The sequence below is a fragment of the Gambusia affinis genome, linkage group LG20, assembly GCF_019740435.1.
Source record: "Gambusia affinis linkage group LG20, SWU_Gaff_1.0, whole genome shotgun sequence".
Taxonomy (NCBI): Eukaryota; Metazoa; Chordata; class Actinopteri; order Cyprinodontiformes; family Poeciliidae; genus Gambusia; species Gambusia affinis.
Genome location: NC_057887.1, coordinates 14895858 through 14912006, shown reverse-complemented (window position 1 = coordinate 14912006; position 16149 = coordinate 14895858). Strand labels below are relative to the sequence as shown.

General features: G+C 38.4%; 1 protein-coding gene across 18 annotated transcripts in view; it reads right to left on the bottom strand.

Moving 5' to 3' along the window:
• nrxn1a (neurexin 1a) overlaps positions 1-16149 on the bottom strand; it is an 86551-nt gene that overhangs the window by 15562 nt on the left and 54840 nt on the right. For 12 of the 18 annotated variants that reach the window (XM_044103814.1, XM_044103822.1, XM_044103810.1 and 9 more), the window contains 8 exons: positions 14978-15100; positions 12787-13168; positions 8497-8687; positions 6805-6978; positions 4825-4944; positions 3762-3943; positions 1339-1510; positions 349-438 (listed from right to left, as the gene is read on the bottom strand). In XM_044103814.1, the coding sequence (XP_043959749.1) occupies positions 349-438; positions 1339-1510; positions 3762-3943; positions 4825-4944; positions 6805-6978; positions 8497-8687; positions 12787-13168; positions 14978-15100 (1434 nt within the window). The remainder of the gene's footprint in view (positions 1-348; positions 439-1338; positions 1511-3761; positions 3944-4824; positions 4945-6804; positions 6979-8496; positions 8688-12786; positions 13169-14977; positions 15101-16149) is intronic. The other 6 variants (XM_044103823.1, XM_044103825.1, XM_044103824.1 and 3 more) reach the window with 1 other exon arrangement.

The window sequence follows — 16149 nt, the reverse complement described above, 5'->3', positions numbered from 1 at the left end:
ATCTTTAATAAATGCTTTATTGTTTACAATCTGATAGTAAAATTATTTACCAGTCTTAATAAAGCACCTTTTATCAGTACTTCTTTTTCTATTTTCCGATTTATTAAAATTTAAATCTCTCCATCGTCCCTTTAACCTGATATTATCAGATACACACTAACAAGATACGTTCACAGGCACTAGAGTTTACACAGTATTACACACTACAGCCTGCCCAACTTTTAATTACTTAGTTATGGATTTAGATTTTTAGATGTTAGTTGATGGTGCACAATATAGTATAATCAACTGCCTTCATGTTGTATTTTTAAGCTCAAAGTTTTAAGGAATTTTAATCAGGGTTTTTACCTTTGTCGAGTAGCCAATCGTCAACTACTCGACCGAGCCGATAGGGGATTCGCTGTCTGGCGATGGCCAGGCGCTCGTTATCATTGTTGCCTTTAATTTAGAGATGAAAACACAGTAGTAATTACGCACATCCATACGTGGTACAGGAGCTGGATACACAAAGAACAGCAATGAAAAGAAAGTAATGGTCTGCTCATTGTCGGCATGTCACTGTGTTTATGTTTTTTTTTTTTTTGTTTTTTTTTCTAACAGAAGAGAAGATGCACTCATTACGTTTCCAGTGAGCGGACTCTTACTCTCTGTTCATTGGGTTTAATTTAAAAAAACATTTCAGGGGTTAACATCTGCAAGAGCACAGGGAAATAATGTTACAGCTGCCACATACTGACTGAGTTTAGATTACATACACACACACCTCACAACAACTATCTTTTATCATTTTACCTATCTGAAGCCTCATTATGTTACCTACGACTACCACTTTTAAATGTAAAAACAAACAGATATATTCAACAAAATACACTTTTTCTTTTACCTTATTTTTTCTCTCTAGTTAAACATTTATCTCAAAATATGCCAAGTTTTAAAATTATTATTTATCCAAAAATGCACCAACTGTTATTATTTTCTTTTATGGTGAGAAAAAACACTAACAGCTGAATTTACTATTTACATAAATTACCTTTAACTCTATTTAACAGGCCTAAAATAACACCACTGACGAGTAAACAAGCTACTGTAATGACTGATCTCATTTTATGGTTTAAAAAGTCATATTTCATGTCAGATCAAACATATTTCATTTCATTTCAAACACAATAACAGTAAAACAAATTCCTCAATCTTAGTTTGTGGAAATAAACAGAAAGAAACAAAAGTTTATCATTCTTCAGTCAGGAAAAGATGGCTTGATTTGGACTGAGGTGTGGTTGGGTCTGCCTCTGGACAGGCGGAGTCGGGACTGGGTTGTACAGGTGGGGCGGGGCCTACCTGAGGGGTACCGCTCTATGACCGGCAGGTCGTCCAGCTGCAGGGTCGCGTTGCCACCGCTTCTGGTGAACCGGACTACGTGGTACTTCCCGTCATTGACGAACTTGGAGCTCTCCTCAATGTTGATGTCGTCTGTGCCGACATTGAACACCACCCTAATGTTGCCCTTGTCCTGAGGAGCAGAGGAGTATTGAAGACGTCTATTAGTTAAGGACTCTCTCAAAGAGGAAAAATTTAGAACAACTTTAATGTAGAATACTTTGAGAAAATGCTTATTTCATTAATAGAAGTCAAGGATTCTCTGTCCTTTTAAGTATAAACAGAACACATAGTATGAAGGAAGGAAGGACAAATTGAGCTATGATGGACAAATAAATGGATGAATGAAAGGAAGGACAGGCGGATATGAATGGCAGGCGAAACCAAATGAATGATGCAACCAGATGGATGGAGAAATGGAAAACTTAGGATATTTGGACAACGTCTTTTCCAATCCTATTCAACCTTGAAGACCCTAAAATCACATTCCACTGTTTGGTACCTCTGTAACAGCAAACATAGTGGTTTGATCTTGACTTTTCTCTGGGTTAAACACCAAACTCTGCACTGGTGAATATACCCTGTGATGTTAAAGTACTTTGAGTTCAACAAGACCAGAAAGACACTTCAGTGTTCATAAATATATATACCACCATGGTTAAGTATCAGGTCCTAATGTTTATAATTAGATCGAAAGGCTACAAAATCAAAACTTGTGTTGTATTATTATTTTAATGAATCCAGTGTTTCTTACAGCCTTAGTTTATAATTCAAGCCTCACTGTTTATCCAGCAGCTAAAAGGGACATAATTAACCTCCAAATATTTTATTAAAATAGGTGAGACTCAATAATACAATAATCTTCAAAATTCAAAAGTTAAATACAACTTGAGGTTCTTTAAAACACTCTTCAGCTTTCCATCCACGGTGAATTTATTATTAACTTCATTAATGTTTCTTAAAGGAACAGAAAATCTAAAAGCATTGACACCGCATTAGTATTTGCCCTTTTCACCAGATTTCTATTGCAATAAATATTATTTATAATTTTATATTACTATTTGATGATTCTTAGAAAGTGGGAATAGCTAGGATTAGCTCTGCACATTTTTGCATAACATTTCCAGTAATTGCCCATAATGCCAGTCCGCTCTTTATTCCTGCTAACATGCAGATTTGTGAAGACTCTCTGAAACATGGTTGATTAATGAGGCTGTCAAATAACTCAAACGCAGAAACATGGCTGAACAGCCGCAGCTGATCTGTTTGTTCATGTTTCCCCCCTCATTAGCAAATAAGTAGGATAAACCATAAAGCATTAAGATTACATCTGAAAGAATTAATGCAATTAATGAACCATTTACATCAAAAACGCGAGGCAGCGGCACGCAAAGCAGATTGAGATAATTTTGGTAGATTTCTTTTATAATGACAAGTTTTACCAATTTTTAGTGTGCTGTGTGTGTTTATTTAGGCGAGAGCAATATAGTTAAACTCCCTGAGTTAGCATTGTAATTCAGTTCAAGAAGTGAAACTCCAACCTTATTTAGATCTATAACCACGGTTGAAAAACCACAGTGCTGCTTAATGGAAAGCTGAGTGAAAGAAAAAATTGGAGCATCAAAAGGTGCGTAAGCAACAGGAATAACCTCAACCTTGAGAGAAATGTAAAGAAAGGCTAATATCACTTTGTCTCATCTAGATGAAGCTACTGAAGATGCTACATCTGACTGTATGTACCACTGTTTACAACTGGCTTAACAAGCTTATATGTTTATTTAGCTGTGCTTCTTTCCTAAATGAAGCAATTCAAGGGTCTGCTGCTCCCATTAATCTTATACTGTTCCTATAACTTAGTAGGTACTCTTGGACCAGTGATGCTGAGTTTATTTGTGTGTCTGTGCTCTCTATTTCTCCATCTCTCCATCTGTCCTATGAAGGATTGATGCAAAGTTAACGACTTAATGCAATCAACCATACGCTGTTGCTATATGCTCCTTCAGGAGGAGGAATGCAGCTAAATTGGAGACTTGATGCAATTGTCTGGGTTTCCTTAGCAATAAGATATTTACCTATTGGCAAAATAAACTGAGCTTCGCAGCACTGTTTTATAAATGGGATCAAATTTGGAATGGATGTATTTGACTTTAAATTATGTTTATATGATTGTTTTGACTTGGTATATATATATATATATCAGTATGAATATATGCATATAGTGCTTTGAGATGGCTTGTTGTGAATCAGCTCTATATAAATAAACAAGCTCCACTTCTTGAATTGAATTAATTAAATAAAACTTTACATTTTTTCTTTGCATGTAGAAAAAATATCTGCATACACCTAAATGCTGCTATTGCTTAAAAGTGACTGCGTAGTCTTACTATCTGCAGCTGAAGGTAGTCTCCAAGGCCAGATGCACTGTCCACTCGGAGTAGAACGGCGTGTTTCTGCTGGGTGCTGAAGCCAAGAGCCAGCCGGTCCGCCCTGGTGCTGGGACGCTCATTAGGCGGCCACGTGTAAATCACCACGCCGCCGTCCCGGCCAAAGATATAGGTGGTCCCAGCTGGACAGCACAGAGAAAAACCAACATGATTATAAATCTCAGTCCTCATAGCGGATGGTACCATCGCTCATATGGTGCTAAATGTTTCACAAATAAGGAGCATTTGGTAAATTAGAAACGTAATAAACGCTTTAAATGTCACAGCTTAACTGTTCCTCCTACAGGCTTGAATAAGATCTAAAATCTGTGTTTCCCAAATTATTCACCATTACTGCAGGAGGGTTGGGTGACTCATGCAAATACCAACTCATGCATTTGTTTGACTCAGAGGGCAGCAACAAAACTATTGTGTTTGTCACTTATAAATGAGGAAACCGAGGAAAATCTGCTGCAGGGGTGCCCAAAGTCGGTCCTTGAGCATGCAGTCCAGCATCCTGCATGTTTTAGTTTTCAGCATGTCAATGTTCTTCTTAGGCCTCTAGTGAGCCATCATTTGATCCAGGTGCGTTAAACCAGGGAGAGAACAAAAACACGCAGGATGCCGGCCCCCGAGGACCGACTTTGGACACCCCTGATCTGCTGTTTAAAGAATTTAAACAGGCCTTTTGTTTGAAACACGGCACTTTTAGAAATTCAACTTAAGAGGTAGGAGTTTTTATTTCATTTTAGAAGTAGTTGACAGCGCCCTCCCGTGGTGGCTCTGATTAATACATGCCAAAATTCCATCATACAGTTTATACAAAGTAGGTGAACATTCATCTTGCTAAGTTTGCAAAAGGATCCCTTTAAAAAAGGCAGAGAAACATCAAATACCTAAATGTTAAATGAAAATCTTAAATTTTATCTGCAAGATAAAGCAGATATTTAAGAAATAAATTGATTTTACAGCGTTAACAGGCTGCATGATTTATTTGTAGGACAGAATGTAGGAGAATAGTCACCATCATTGCAGAGCGGCCCGGCGTATGATGTCATGCTGCAGTCACAGGTGAAGCCCTCCCACTGCTGCAAACAGACTCCTTGATTTGAACAGGAGTCTTCTTGACATGTTGTGCTGGGACCTGCAGTGACACACATGGCGGTTGCAAAAAATTGGTTGAATATAAAATCATAAAAACACTTTGTTGTGGTTTATACTGCAGCCCATTGTTGTTAATGACAGGAACGTGTTGTTATTTTTGGGCCACATTTAATTGAAAAACTTTGCAGACTGAAAGTTGTAAACTGCTGTGCTGTAATGGCATAATTAATCATATACAGTGCTGGCCATATTTATTGGTACCCCTGGGAAAGATGTATAAAACACTGTACAATAAGTTGATCTTTTATTGCACCAGAATACAATCATCTGAAAATTTAAGAAAAAAATTCAACCTTTAATTTGAGAAATGTTTGATTTCCATATGCATATTTATATAGCAATAACCAAAGTTGACTAAAAGGTTGTACAGACAAAATGGTAATGAAATGCAGCAAAACCAAAGAAAAAAACACAATAAGTCTGTATAAAAAAAGACTAAAACACAAAGGAAAAATATACAGTGTTTACTAACATTCCATGCAATATCTGAATCAGATGCCAACGGATATTGGTATTGGGATCAATCCAAAGATAAAATGGTTCCACAATTAGAAATGTGGAACCCAGGGAACTCCACCTGGGACATAAACTGGTTCCAATAAACTCCTCAAATGGGCTTGAATCAAGAGAAAGCAACTCATGTCTCATAACTGTTAGTTTATGAGAAGGATCTTTGAAGAAACTTTACTTCACTGCACAGCATCATGGACTTGATGTTCTAAGTAAAAATGTACGCAGTATGACTAGTAAGGTTACCAGTAAGTGTACCACCTGTAATAATTAAATAAAAACATAATCACAGTAATGGTTGATTTTTTTCCCCCCTATTTTTCTCAGTCTGATATTAAGTTACTGCAATAAAATTTAATTTGTTAAGATTTTTTCTGCCCATTTTTAGCACATTTTGGCCACGTTTACTTATCAATAAACGTGGCCAGCACTGTAAATGCCTACAAGGATTTTGTGGATAGACTCACTAATAGAAGGATGCTATAATACAATATAAAGAGAACTGAACCTAATCTGGATTGTTACCATGTGAAAAGAGTGAAATGAGGAGGACATGCATGTGGTGAGACTTGATGTTTGGGTCAGAGGCTGGAGGAGGAGTTTAGCTATAAAGGCATAGATCCCAATACTCAGTCTTCATCATTCTGTCAGTTTCCTCTCTGTGCCTCATGACGAAGAAGACATCAAACCTTGAAACTTAATTCCCTCGTTGAAGTTCTAACATGAGGCATGGAGGAAAGGCTGTGAAATGATTCATCAGTGGAGTATTGAATTGTAGCTACGAGTCTTTAGGAAAGGGTACAAAGCATGCAGTTAATAAGCCAGAAAACTGGAATAGTGGGGAACTCAAGTCAAGCGGATGTAACGTCTCTAACAGTTAGGAGAGGAAAAATCAACTCTGACCTTTGACTCTGGATCGCTGTGATCCACACAAACACTAAACATCACTGGGTAGTTTTAGGCATACTCAGTCGCTCACACTCACACGTCCCACATGCTCACACAAAGCGATATACCTTGCAGGTCAGCTTTCATCAATGTAACTTTTGTCGGCCAAACAAAAAAGCAAACAAGCAAGTTAGATGGTTAGTCAATGCACACAGATGCCTGTGAGCTGCTGTAAGAGTGGAGGTGAGAGAGAAAACTGAACGTGAAGAAAAAAAAACAAAACGAAACGGAAAACCGGCTAAGGAGACAGTAAAAATTACAGCTAGTGGAACGAAAGCTGTGTTAGTGGGTTATTGTAACAGCAGTGAGTTAAATGAAAACTGAAAGCAAAAGAGGAAGGGACATGGGGGGCTGCAACACAGCTGATGCCGTGGCGCCTCACCTTCACAACCTCTCTCCACTTGCCCCACGGTCGTCAAGGCGTCAGCAAGGAGGTCCGGAAGGCGGCCATTTAGATCTAGTGTTGCCAGGCAACCTTGAAATCCCTCCCGGGAGTGAACCAACTTCGGCAGCTCACGGTACATCTCTTTGGTAACACCCCCAATGTACAGATCACCTGTGGAGAAGCATGAAAGGATGCAGCATAAGCTACTTGATTTATTATTAATTAATCTATGAAAAAATTATTAAAAGATTCCTCAACCCAAAGTCTTTAGATTGCAGCAGAAACACAATGCATGGGCAATGCAATGAAAATGTTTGAATCACTTATGATGCACTCTACACAAATCTTCACCATTTACTGGGATTCAGGTTTAAAATATACAGGTTACTGTCACTAGGGCTGAAGCGATTAATATGATTAATCGTGATGAATTGGTTTTTGAAATAATTGCCGGCAAATAATTTAGCAATTCATTAATTGATAACTGGAGAATATAGACTCAACAAAAGCCAATTCATGAAAGAACAATTTATTCAGAGCAGTACTTAAACCAAAACCCTAAAAATATACATTTTGTGTTTAAAAGTTAAAAAAAAACTCTTTGTTTGTAAATATGTTCTATCCATAATTGCTCAAATGGCATAGTGACTTCACCCTGCTCAAATTCAGATGAGCTGGATGAAGTCACATAAGACTAAATATGCAATGAAACAAAAATAAATATGCTAAAAAATCACACTAAGTTTACAATCTAATACATTTTTGGAATAATTGTTAAGCCAATGCTTAGATCCTCAATTATAAACGTGGTTTTTGGAAGAGTTATTACCAATCCTTCGTTAATACCTGATATTTGATTGAGCTTTAAAATGTGATGATCCAAATACCAGTAGCTGAAACTAGTATCATTTTGATATTTTAGTAACATGAGAATAGTAGATGTACTGTTCTTAAAGTAACAATAATTGAACAATATTGTTAACCTTTCTAAAATGACAAACATTTTAACCACAATTAAATCTTGGTATTTCTTAAGGTTATCATCCTCTCAGAATCTCACACCAGTCCATGTTGCAGTCAGCAGTTATGTGGCAGGAACCATAAATTGACAGTGAATAGCTGTCACTTTGATTTAATAATTAAAAAAACAATTAATCGATTATACATGCTTTTACCCCAAAAATGTTCCAGCGGGAAGTATGGTTAATTGCTTTTTTAATGAATGCAACTCTGGGAAAAAAAGATACTGCTCTCATGTCTGTATGATAATATGCAGCTTGTGCCTGGAGACACTTAACTTAGTTTAGCACGGAGACTGGAATATAACAGATAGAGGAAGCTTAACTCTATCCAAAGGCAAGAACAAAAACTCTCTTAGCTGATTGGTTAGGAATAGTCTGCCACTTAACTCTGTAAAAGAAATAACTAAATTGGTTTCAGTCTTTGTTTTTGCACTAATTAAAGAGAGGCAAGGTGTTAATTAACTGACTTAAGAGTGGTAGGCAGACTCTTATTCTGTCTATTTCTCAAAGCCCAAATTTCTCCTTTAACCTTCCAATCATTCTTGGACTAATGAGCGTTTAATCACTAAATGCCAAAACAGTCTTCTGTGAAATATCAGGCTAATAATTCAAGGTAACAAGCTCCATAAACCTCAACCCTGATATTCTATTTTTTCTTTTTTCGTACCTTTTAGGTCAAGGTTCTTGGCTCCCATTGTGGTCTGAGTGGTAACTTTGGTGTCAATCTTGACTGTGTGCAGATTGTTCGTGTCCCGGGAAATGTGCACATTGTGCCAGTGGTTGTCATTAAGCGGACTGTTGGAGTTGCCCTTGATCAAGTGCGCTCCGTTTCCCAGGTCAGAGATGTAATGAAGGTAGCTGGGGAACAAAGGAAGAAAGGAAGGGGTTAAGCAGAGTGTGGAGGAGAGAGAAAGCAAATTAATCACTTTCGTGATGAAGAACAACACAGGGTCACACACTTCGGGGCATTATTAACTGTCTTGTACAAGCTTAATTACAAGACTTAAAAAGAGGTGCTGGGTTGGTGCATTTTTTATATTGGACGTTTAACAGGCCATTTTAACCTCACTGTCAACTTCTTTTCTCTTTATCAAGGGCAAACTTGCTTTAAATTGAAAAATAAAAGTGCTTTCATTTACAATAGGAACCAGAGATTTTCATAGTCTTTATAAAAAAGACACAACCACTTGTTGCTCAAGCCAAACCTTCCTGTTTTAGCTCAGTTAAGATGACCGAATTATTTAGATTTTCTAGATGCCACAATATTGACAGAGAATGTCTTTAAATATTTTTTTACTTTTTAAAAAGTCAGAATTTACATAGACTTGGCTTTCAAACCAGCAGATAATGAGGCTTGGTAAGCTAATGTATTCACAGTAATTGAGACACATATTTGGATGTAACTTCATGTAGCACATCAAGCACAATAAAGAAAGTAAAACCAAGGTCAGGAAGAGATCTATGGACTTCCACAAGTCTGGTTCAGCCTTGGTTACTATTGCCACTTTCATCTCTTCAAACGCCTAAAAGCAAGTATGAACATAACAAAAATGTCCAGCCACCATATCGCCCAGCGAGGAGATTGCTCCTGTGTCCCAGAGATAAATGGGTTTTAGTGCAAAATGGCGGTTTTAAACACCTGAACAGAAGTAAGACTTTGTAAAGACAATGATTGGAGCCAGTAAGAGAATTATATTCGCAGAAAGGCTGAAATGCAAAGATGTACTGGGCTGAAGCAGTAGCAACAGCAGCCTACATACAAAACAGATTGCCAACATCTGTTCTGAAGCAAGAGACACCCTACCTATGATGGTCTGGTAAAAAACCTGACATGAGCCATGTGAAAGTGTTTGGTTGTGTTGCTTATGCACATATTCCACACGCTGAAAGACGAAAACTTGACAAGAAAGCTGTAAAGCTCAGGTTTGTGGGATAAGCAAACAACGCAAAAGGATATTGTCTGTTTGATGAAGAAAAAAGAAGAATTCTGACTCGAAAGGATGTCATCTTTAATGAGTCGGACTTTGACTGGAAACAGAAGGAGGAAGTTTCCTGTCCAGAGAAAGAGGTGATTACCATCACAGAAGAAAAGGAAACAACTGATGATGACGTCACTGTTGATGAAACTATTAAAAGAGGAAGCAGAATCAGAAAGGCTCCAAAGAGATATGGATATGACGAGTTTGCAGATAGGGTGACTGTTGATCATTGTGCTAATGTGTGTTCTGTCACAGAACCAATCACACTGAAAGAAGCATTAAAGAGACCAAATTCAAAAGAATGGCAAGAAGCGGCTGATTTGGAATACCAGTCACTGTAAGAAAATGAAACATTGGATCTGGTGGAACTACCAAAGGACAAAGAGGTCATTGGGTCAAGATGGGTGTTCAAAGTCAAGCATCAAAGTGATGGAGAAGTGGAGCGATACAAGTGCAGACTTGTTGCCAAAGGTTACTCACAGCTCTATGGTGCTGACTACTATGAAACATTTTCGCCTGTAGTACGTTTTAGCTCAATTCGTACGTTATTGTCCGTTGCCATCCAGAATAACCTACATGTACATCAAATGGATGTTGTCACTGCATTCTTAAATGGACACCTGAAGGAAGAAATATACATGAAACAACCTGAGGGATACATCAAACCAGGTCAGGAGTATCTTGTATGCAAACTAAAAAAATCTATCTACGGATTAAAACAATCTCCTCGTTGGAATAAAGAGCTCACAAAATTCATGATGGATCTTGGATTTAAGCAGAGCACCTCAGATCCTTGTGTGTTTGTGAGGTCATCACAAGAGCTGGAGATAATTGCAGTTTATGTAGATGATCTGATGCTGATTACAGAGTCAACTGAAAGCATGGATGTGTTAAAACTGACTCTCCAAGAGCGCTACAAAATGAAGGACTTGGATGAACTGTCCTACATCCTCGGCATCTCAGTTATTCAAGACAAAGCAAAAAACTGCATCTTTCTTTACCAGAAACAGTACATTGAAAACATTCTTCAGAAATATGGGATGGATAAAGCAAATCATGTTGCAACCCTTGCTGACATCAGTGTAAAACTGAAAAAGGATGATTCTGTCAGTAATCCTGTCAATCCAAGCACATATCAGTCTATGGTTGGAAGTCTACTGTATGCGGCAATGACAACAAGACCAGACATAGCACAAGCAGTGAGTGCAGTGTCAAAGTTCAATGCAAATCCAAATACTGCACATCTGACTGCTGTGAAGAGGATTCTTCGATACCTAAAAGGAACTGTTAACCTTGCTCTAAAGTATGACTGTTCAGGGAACAAAGATTTGACTGGTTTCTCTGATGCTGACTGGGCTGGAGATCAGGACGACCGCCGTTCAACAACAGGCAACATATTTCTACTCAGTGGAGGAGCAGTGAGCTGGCTAAGCAAAAAACAAGCAACGGTTGCACTTTCAACAGCAGAAGCTGAGTATGTTGCTCTCAGTCAAGCAGCTCAAGAAGATACCTGGCTGAGAAGATTACTGAGTGATCTTGGAATGGTCACAAAGCCTACAGTGATTCTGGAGGACAACCAAGGAGCCATTGCAATAGCAAAGAATCCGGTGGACCATTCAAGAACCAAGCACATAGACATTCGTTACCATTACATTCGTGAATGTGTGCAGAATGGTGAAGTCAAGTTAGAATATTGTCCAACCGACGATATGAAGGCAGATATCTTGACAAAACCTCTTGCAAGACAGAAGTTTGAGTATTTTAGAAGAAAGATTGGACTTTTTCCAATTTAAATCTGTGATAGAATGTCTTGCTTTGTAGTTTTTCATTATAAAGTAAACAATATTTTTTGAGTATGGCAAGACAAAAAAGGTTAACTATAAACAGAAAAGGAATAATAAGTTAGTCTCGCAAGTTGAGTTAAAAGTTATTTCAGCACTATGTTGTGTCTTAATACCATTGTAAAAATTAAGTGGGAGTGTTGAAATAAGAAGCAATAATTTGTTCAATGATTATTAATGGAAAGGCTGTTATGCTGCCATCTATTGTGTCTTCTGTGTACTGCAGTTGTATTGTACCGCTGTTCTAAGAAAGAAAATAAATGAATGCACGTTGAAACGCCTGTTCTCTTCATGAGGAAGGAGACGGGTTCTGTGTGCCAGAGATGAACATGTTTTGGTCTGAAATGTGCCAGTCCATCCCAGAATAAAAGCCAAAGGCCTTGTGGAGATGCTGCTCAAGCTGGAAAGACAGTGTGATTTTCCCACAGTGTGTCATGTCCTCTACTTTCATGGGCTGAAAGGCCACTAGGCAAGGAGAAAGCCATTACTCCAAAAGAAACACAAAAAAGCCAGATTAAAGCTGGACTGTTTGGCCATAATGAACCATTTTTACATCTGGAGGGAAAGAGGGAAATTTGCAAGTCTGAGAACACCCTCCCAGCTGTGAAGTACAGGATAAACATTTGGGAGTGTTTTGCAGCAAGATGGACTGGTGGACTTCACAAAATAGAATATTTGAAAACCTAAACCAGAATGTTGAGACTTGAGCACAAATGGCTTCTGTTTTAAAGCAGCCTTCATGCAGCCCTGATCTTAGTTCTATAGAAAATTTTCAGGGAGCGACGGAAAGCTGTGTGGACAAACATGACCAGTTCTGCCAGGAGGAATGGGCCAGAACTCCAGCAAACTTTTGGGGGAGACTTGTGGAAGGAAATGTAAAACGTTTGACCCAAGTTTAAAATCCCTTCTATAACATTAAGGACATGTATGTAATTCAAATGCTTACATCCTAACTGATGCACACCAGGAAAATAAATTCAACTGATATAATGTTGAAAAGTGAGAAAAGAAGATAATGTGTTTTTTTATTCTGTGTATATAAATATCTAGTTTCAACTCCATGTTGAATAGGTTAATACATCACAGTAACAAGAGGATACTCCATATTATCACCCACAGTTTTATTATTCAGCTCACCCTTTAACCAACTCAATGACTATGAAGTCATTGCCGTCTCCCCTGTTGAAGAGAATAAGACCGTCTGGGGACGTTGTCTTGAACTGCATGAAGAGGTGCATGGAGTAGTAGGCCTGCAGCGTGGGCAGCGTGACGAAGCTGGAGCGGGAGCGGAAGGTGATGGGGTCAGCCACGATGCTCTTATAGCCGATGACGGCGTTGAGCTCGCAGTAGTCAATGTCGCCGTTCTTGCACAGGTCGATGTAGGGCATGCCGTTCAGCGTCAGGCCCTGGAGGTGGCCGATGAAGTTTGAGGGCACGATGGGCATGAAGCGCTTCTCCGTCACGATGCCCGTCTCCACGTTGTGGAACTCGAGCTGGGTGTGGTCACCCGCCATTTGACCTGGTGGCGGTGGGGTAAACTTCAGAGGTGAGGGCTTGGGATTTACTCTAAAGCAAATACTTTTTCCAACACATCAGATATTGTACTTAGTGTTTCATCAACAGTTAAATATGTTCCCCATGAACCAATACTTGCAACCAGTCACTATACTATGAAATTTATATCTTTATATTTTGTTCAAAAGAAATCAAACCTTCCTGAAATCCTTTAAAGCAGTGATGTGAATTTGTGATTTTTTTTTTACCTGTATGATAATAAACACAATTTTTATGAAATCTATAAATCCTTAAAGATGCATTACATAAAAAAACCCAAAAAACTTTGTTCAAACTGTGGGCTTACTAAATGATAAACAGACTATTTGCAGATTTTGGGATCATTAGTTATTTTCTATTTTGTTGGCCAAATTTTTATCATTCTTAACTTGTGGTTGGGGACCAATCAAAATAATTTCAAGAGCCACGAATGGCTTTGGGGCCACACTTTGGACACCCCTGCTTTAAAGGGATCAGTAATACATTGTACATTTTGAAGCTCTTTAAAGTTCCTTCTTTGGACTTTGGCTGATTTTTCTGTATTTTTTATTTTAAACAAAAATAACAGCTCAAATAAAAAAAGGATTATTTTGCTGCATTAACACTTTATATGTTAATTAAAGAAAGAAGCATTTATCAAGATAATTATTGCCTCTTTTTCCAGTGTGCTTTAGTGGTTTTGAAATGTAACTTCTTAAAATCTCAGGATGCTATATTACAAAACTGGCCTCTGCTTATTCACACTATTTGGAAGTCTGTGAAAGTTGTCTTTAAAATCTCCCACATCAGTTGATCATCAAATATTTGGGATTTACCTCAACAGTGCTTAAATATATTATGTCAAGCTTATATTTAGCTAAAATGTTTTGTCTAAAAGTGATGAAAAATTACAATTTAAGTCCTCGAGGGGCAGGTGTCCTGCAATTTTTTAATGCATTTCTGGTCCAAAGCCTTTACCTCCTCAGCATTTGATCATCAGCCTCCTGTTAATAACCTAATTATTTAAATCAGCAGTGTTAAAGCAGAAACACATCCAAAAGCTGTAGAATATAGGGCTTCCAGGACTAGATTTTGAGATTCTAAATGTAGACATAACTCAAGATACATTTCTGTCATGCTGTTGTTTTTGCTCCCAGATTTCACCATGGCTTTAACCTCAGCAGCTTTAGTTGTATTGTGTTATTTTTGAGAAACTTTGCTTCCTGCTTTATTTGGAAAAGTCTAAGTTGAACTTTCACTGCTTGTCTTCCTTATTATTGTCTTCACTGTTTGCACCTGTGTCTCGTCAGCCTGACTGTGTGTATATATGGTCTACTTTTGTCACGCTGTCTGTTTCCCTGGCCTGTGCTACACACATCGAAGTCAGTATTTCTATTTGAATGTCAGCATTTCGTTGTTGGGAGGACTGGTTAAATGTTTGCGACTTCAGTTTTGATTTAGTCTTTATCTACTTTTGGTTCCAGTCATCTTGTGCCTCTGAGATCTTACAATTTTAGTCCTATTCTTGTCCATTTTCCACCATTTTGTGAGAGATTTTATGCCTGAATGATTCAAAAGTCAGAATTAAGAAGCACAGTATTCCTGTGAAAATGGCGACTTACTGGACTGAAACTGAAATTAATGAAGAAGCAGCCATTGTCCAAAGAAAAAAACTGAAAGACCTTCAGAAATCATGAACTAATATTAAGACCCTTAAAGAATGCAAAACAATCCGTCTCCTTGAAAGTAAAACATTACGAAAAACCTTTCCACATTACAAGGCTGCAGTGGTTACCTTCGACAGTCTGCAGGTCGTCCACGGTGAGTTTGAGGCTCTTGCCGCGTCGGACTACCCTCACCGTGTGCCACTCATTATCATTGAGGCCCGACCCAGCAAAGATTGTCTCTGGGCCTTTACCTACACATAGCCCAGAGCACCATTAACCAAATGCACAAAGAGGTGGAGAGAAAAAGAGTTGTAGAGACAGGAGAAGAAAACCAGAAGGAGAGAAAGCAGAAAGCCAGGCAGGTTGAATAAGAAAAATGAGGACAGAAGTTCGAGGAAATGGAAGCTGGGAGCAAAGGGGTAAGGAATCATACATATCCTGGGGAGACAAACACCTCTGTGCCATCTCATACAGACAGACAGACATGTCTCCTTTAAGACACAGCAGAGAGACAGGTGATGAGACACATAAGGGAATGCTTTGGGTGCCTAAGATGGAGGCTGTGAGTCACAACAGGCCCATGCTAAGACAATCCATCTGTGGATAAACGACTTCGCCATGACCACCTACAACCCACACAAACACACACACACACACACACACACACACACACACACTGCACACTCATACCTGCTTTAACTGCCCCCAAAACCTTCACAAACTCTACAGGGACTTGAACGCTTTCACATTCTCACCACTACAAACCTAATGACAGTTTAATGTGATTTTATGATGGATAAATACAAAGTAGTTTCTAATTCCAAAGCATCTATTTTGTACTGTACTTGTCTTCAACCTTCCTGGGTTAATACTTTGTAGTATTGGGTATTATTTTGGTATTCCTAGACTGGCTTTATACAGATTGAACATTTTGTCCGTTTGTTGGTAAAATATCTCATGCAAAGTAATTGTGGATTAAAAGCATTTATTCTCAACTTTTGATACAGATCAGATGAAATCTGAACGTCAGACTACTCTAAATACATGCCTAAGATGGAAGCTGTGAATCTGTACTAAGCTTCCTTAATTTTCCCATCAACCCCAGCTGGCTTCGTGTCCCTGCTGAAGAAATGTTTCTCCACAGCATGATGCTGCGACCACCATATTTCACTCTGGGGATGGTGTATTTACGGTGATAAGCTGTTTTTGCTTTCCTTTAAACGTATCCTTTTGCCTGTAGGTCAAAAAACTCAATTTTGGTCTCATCTGAATAGAGCACCTTCTTCCAGATCTTTGCCCC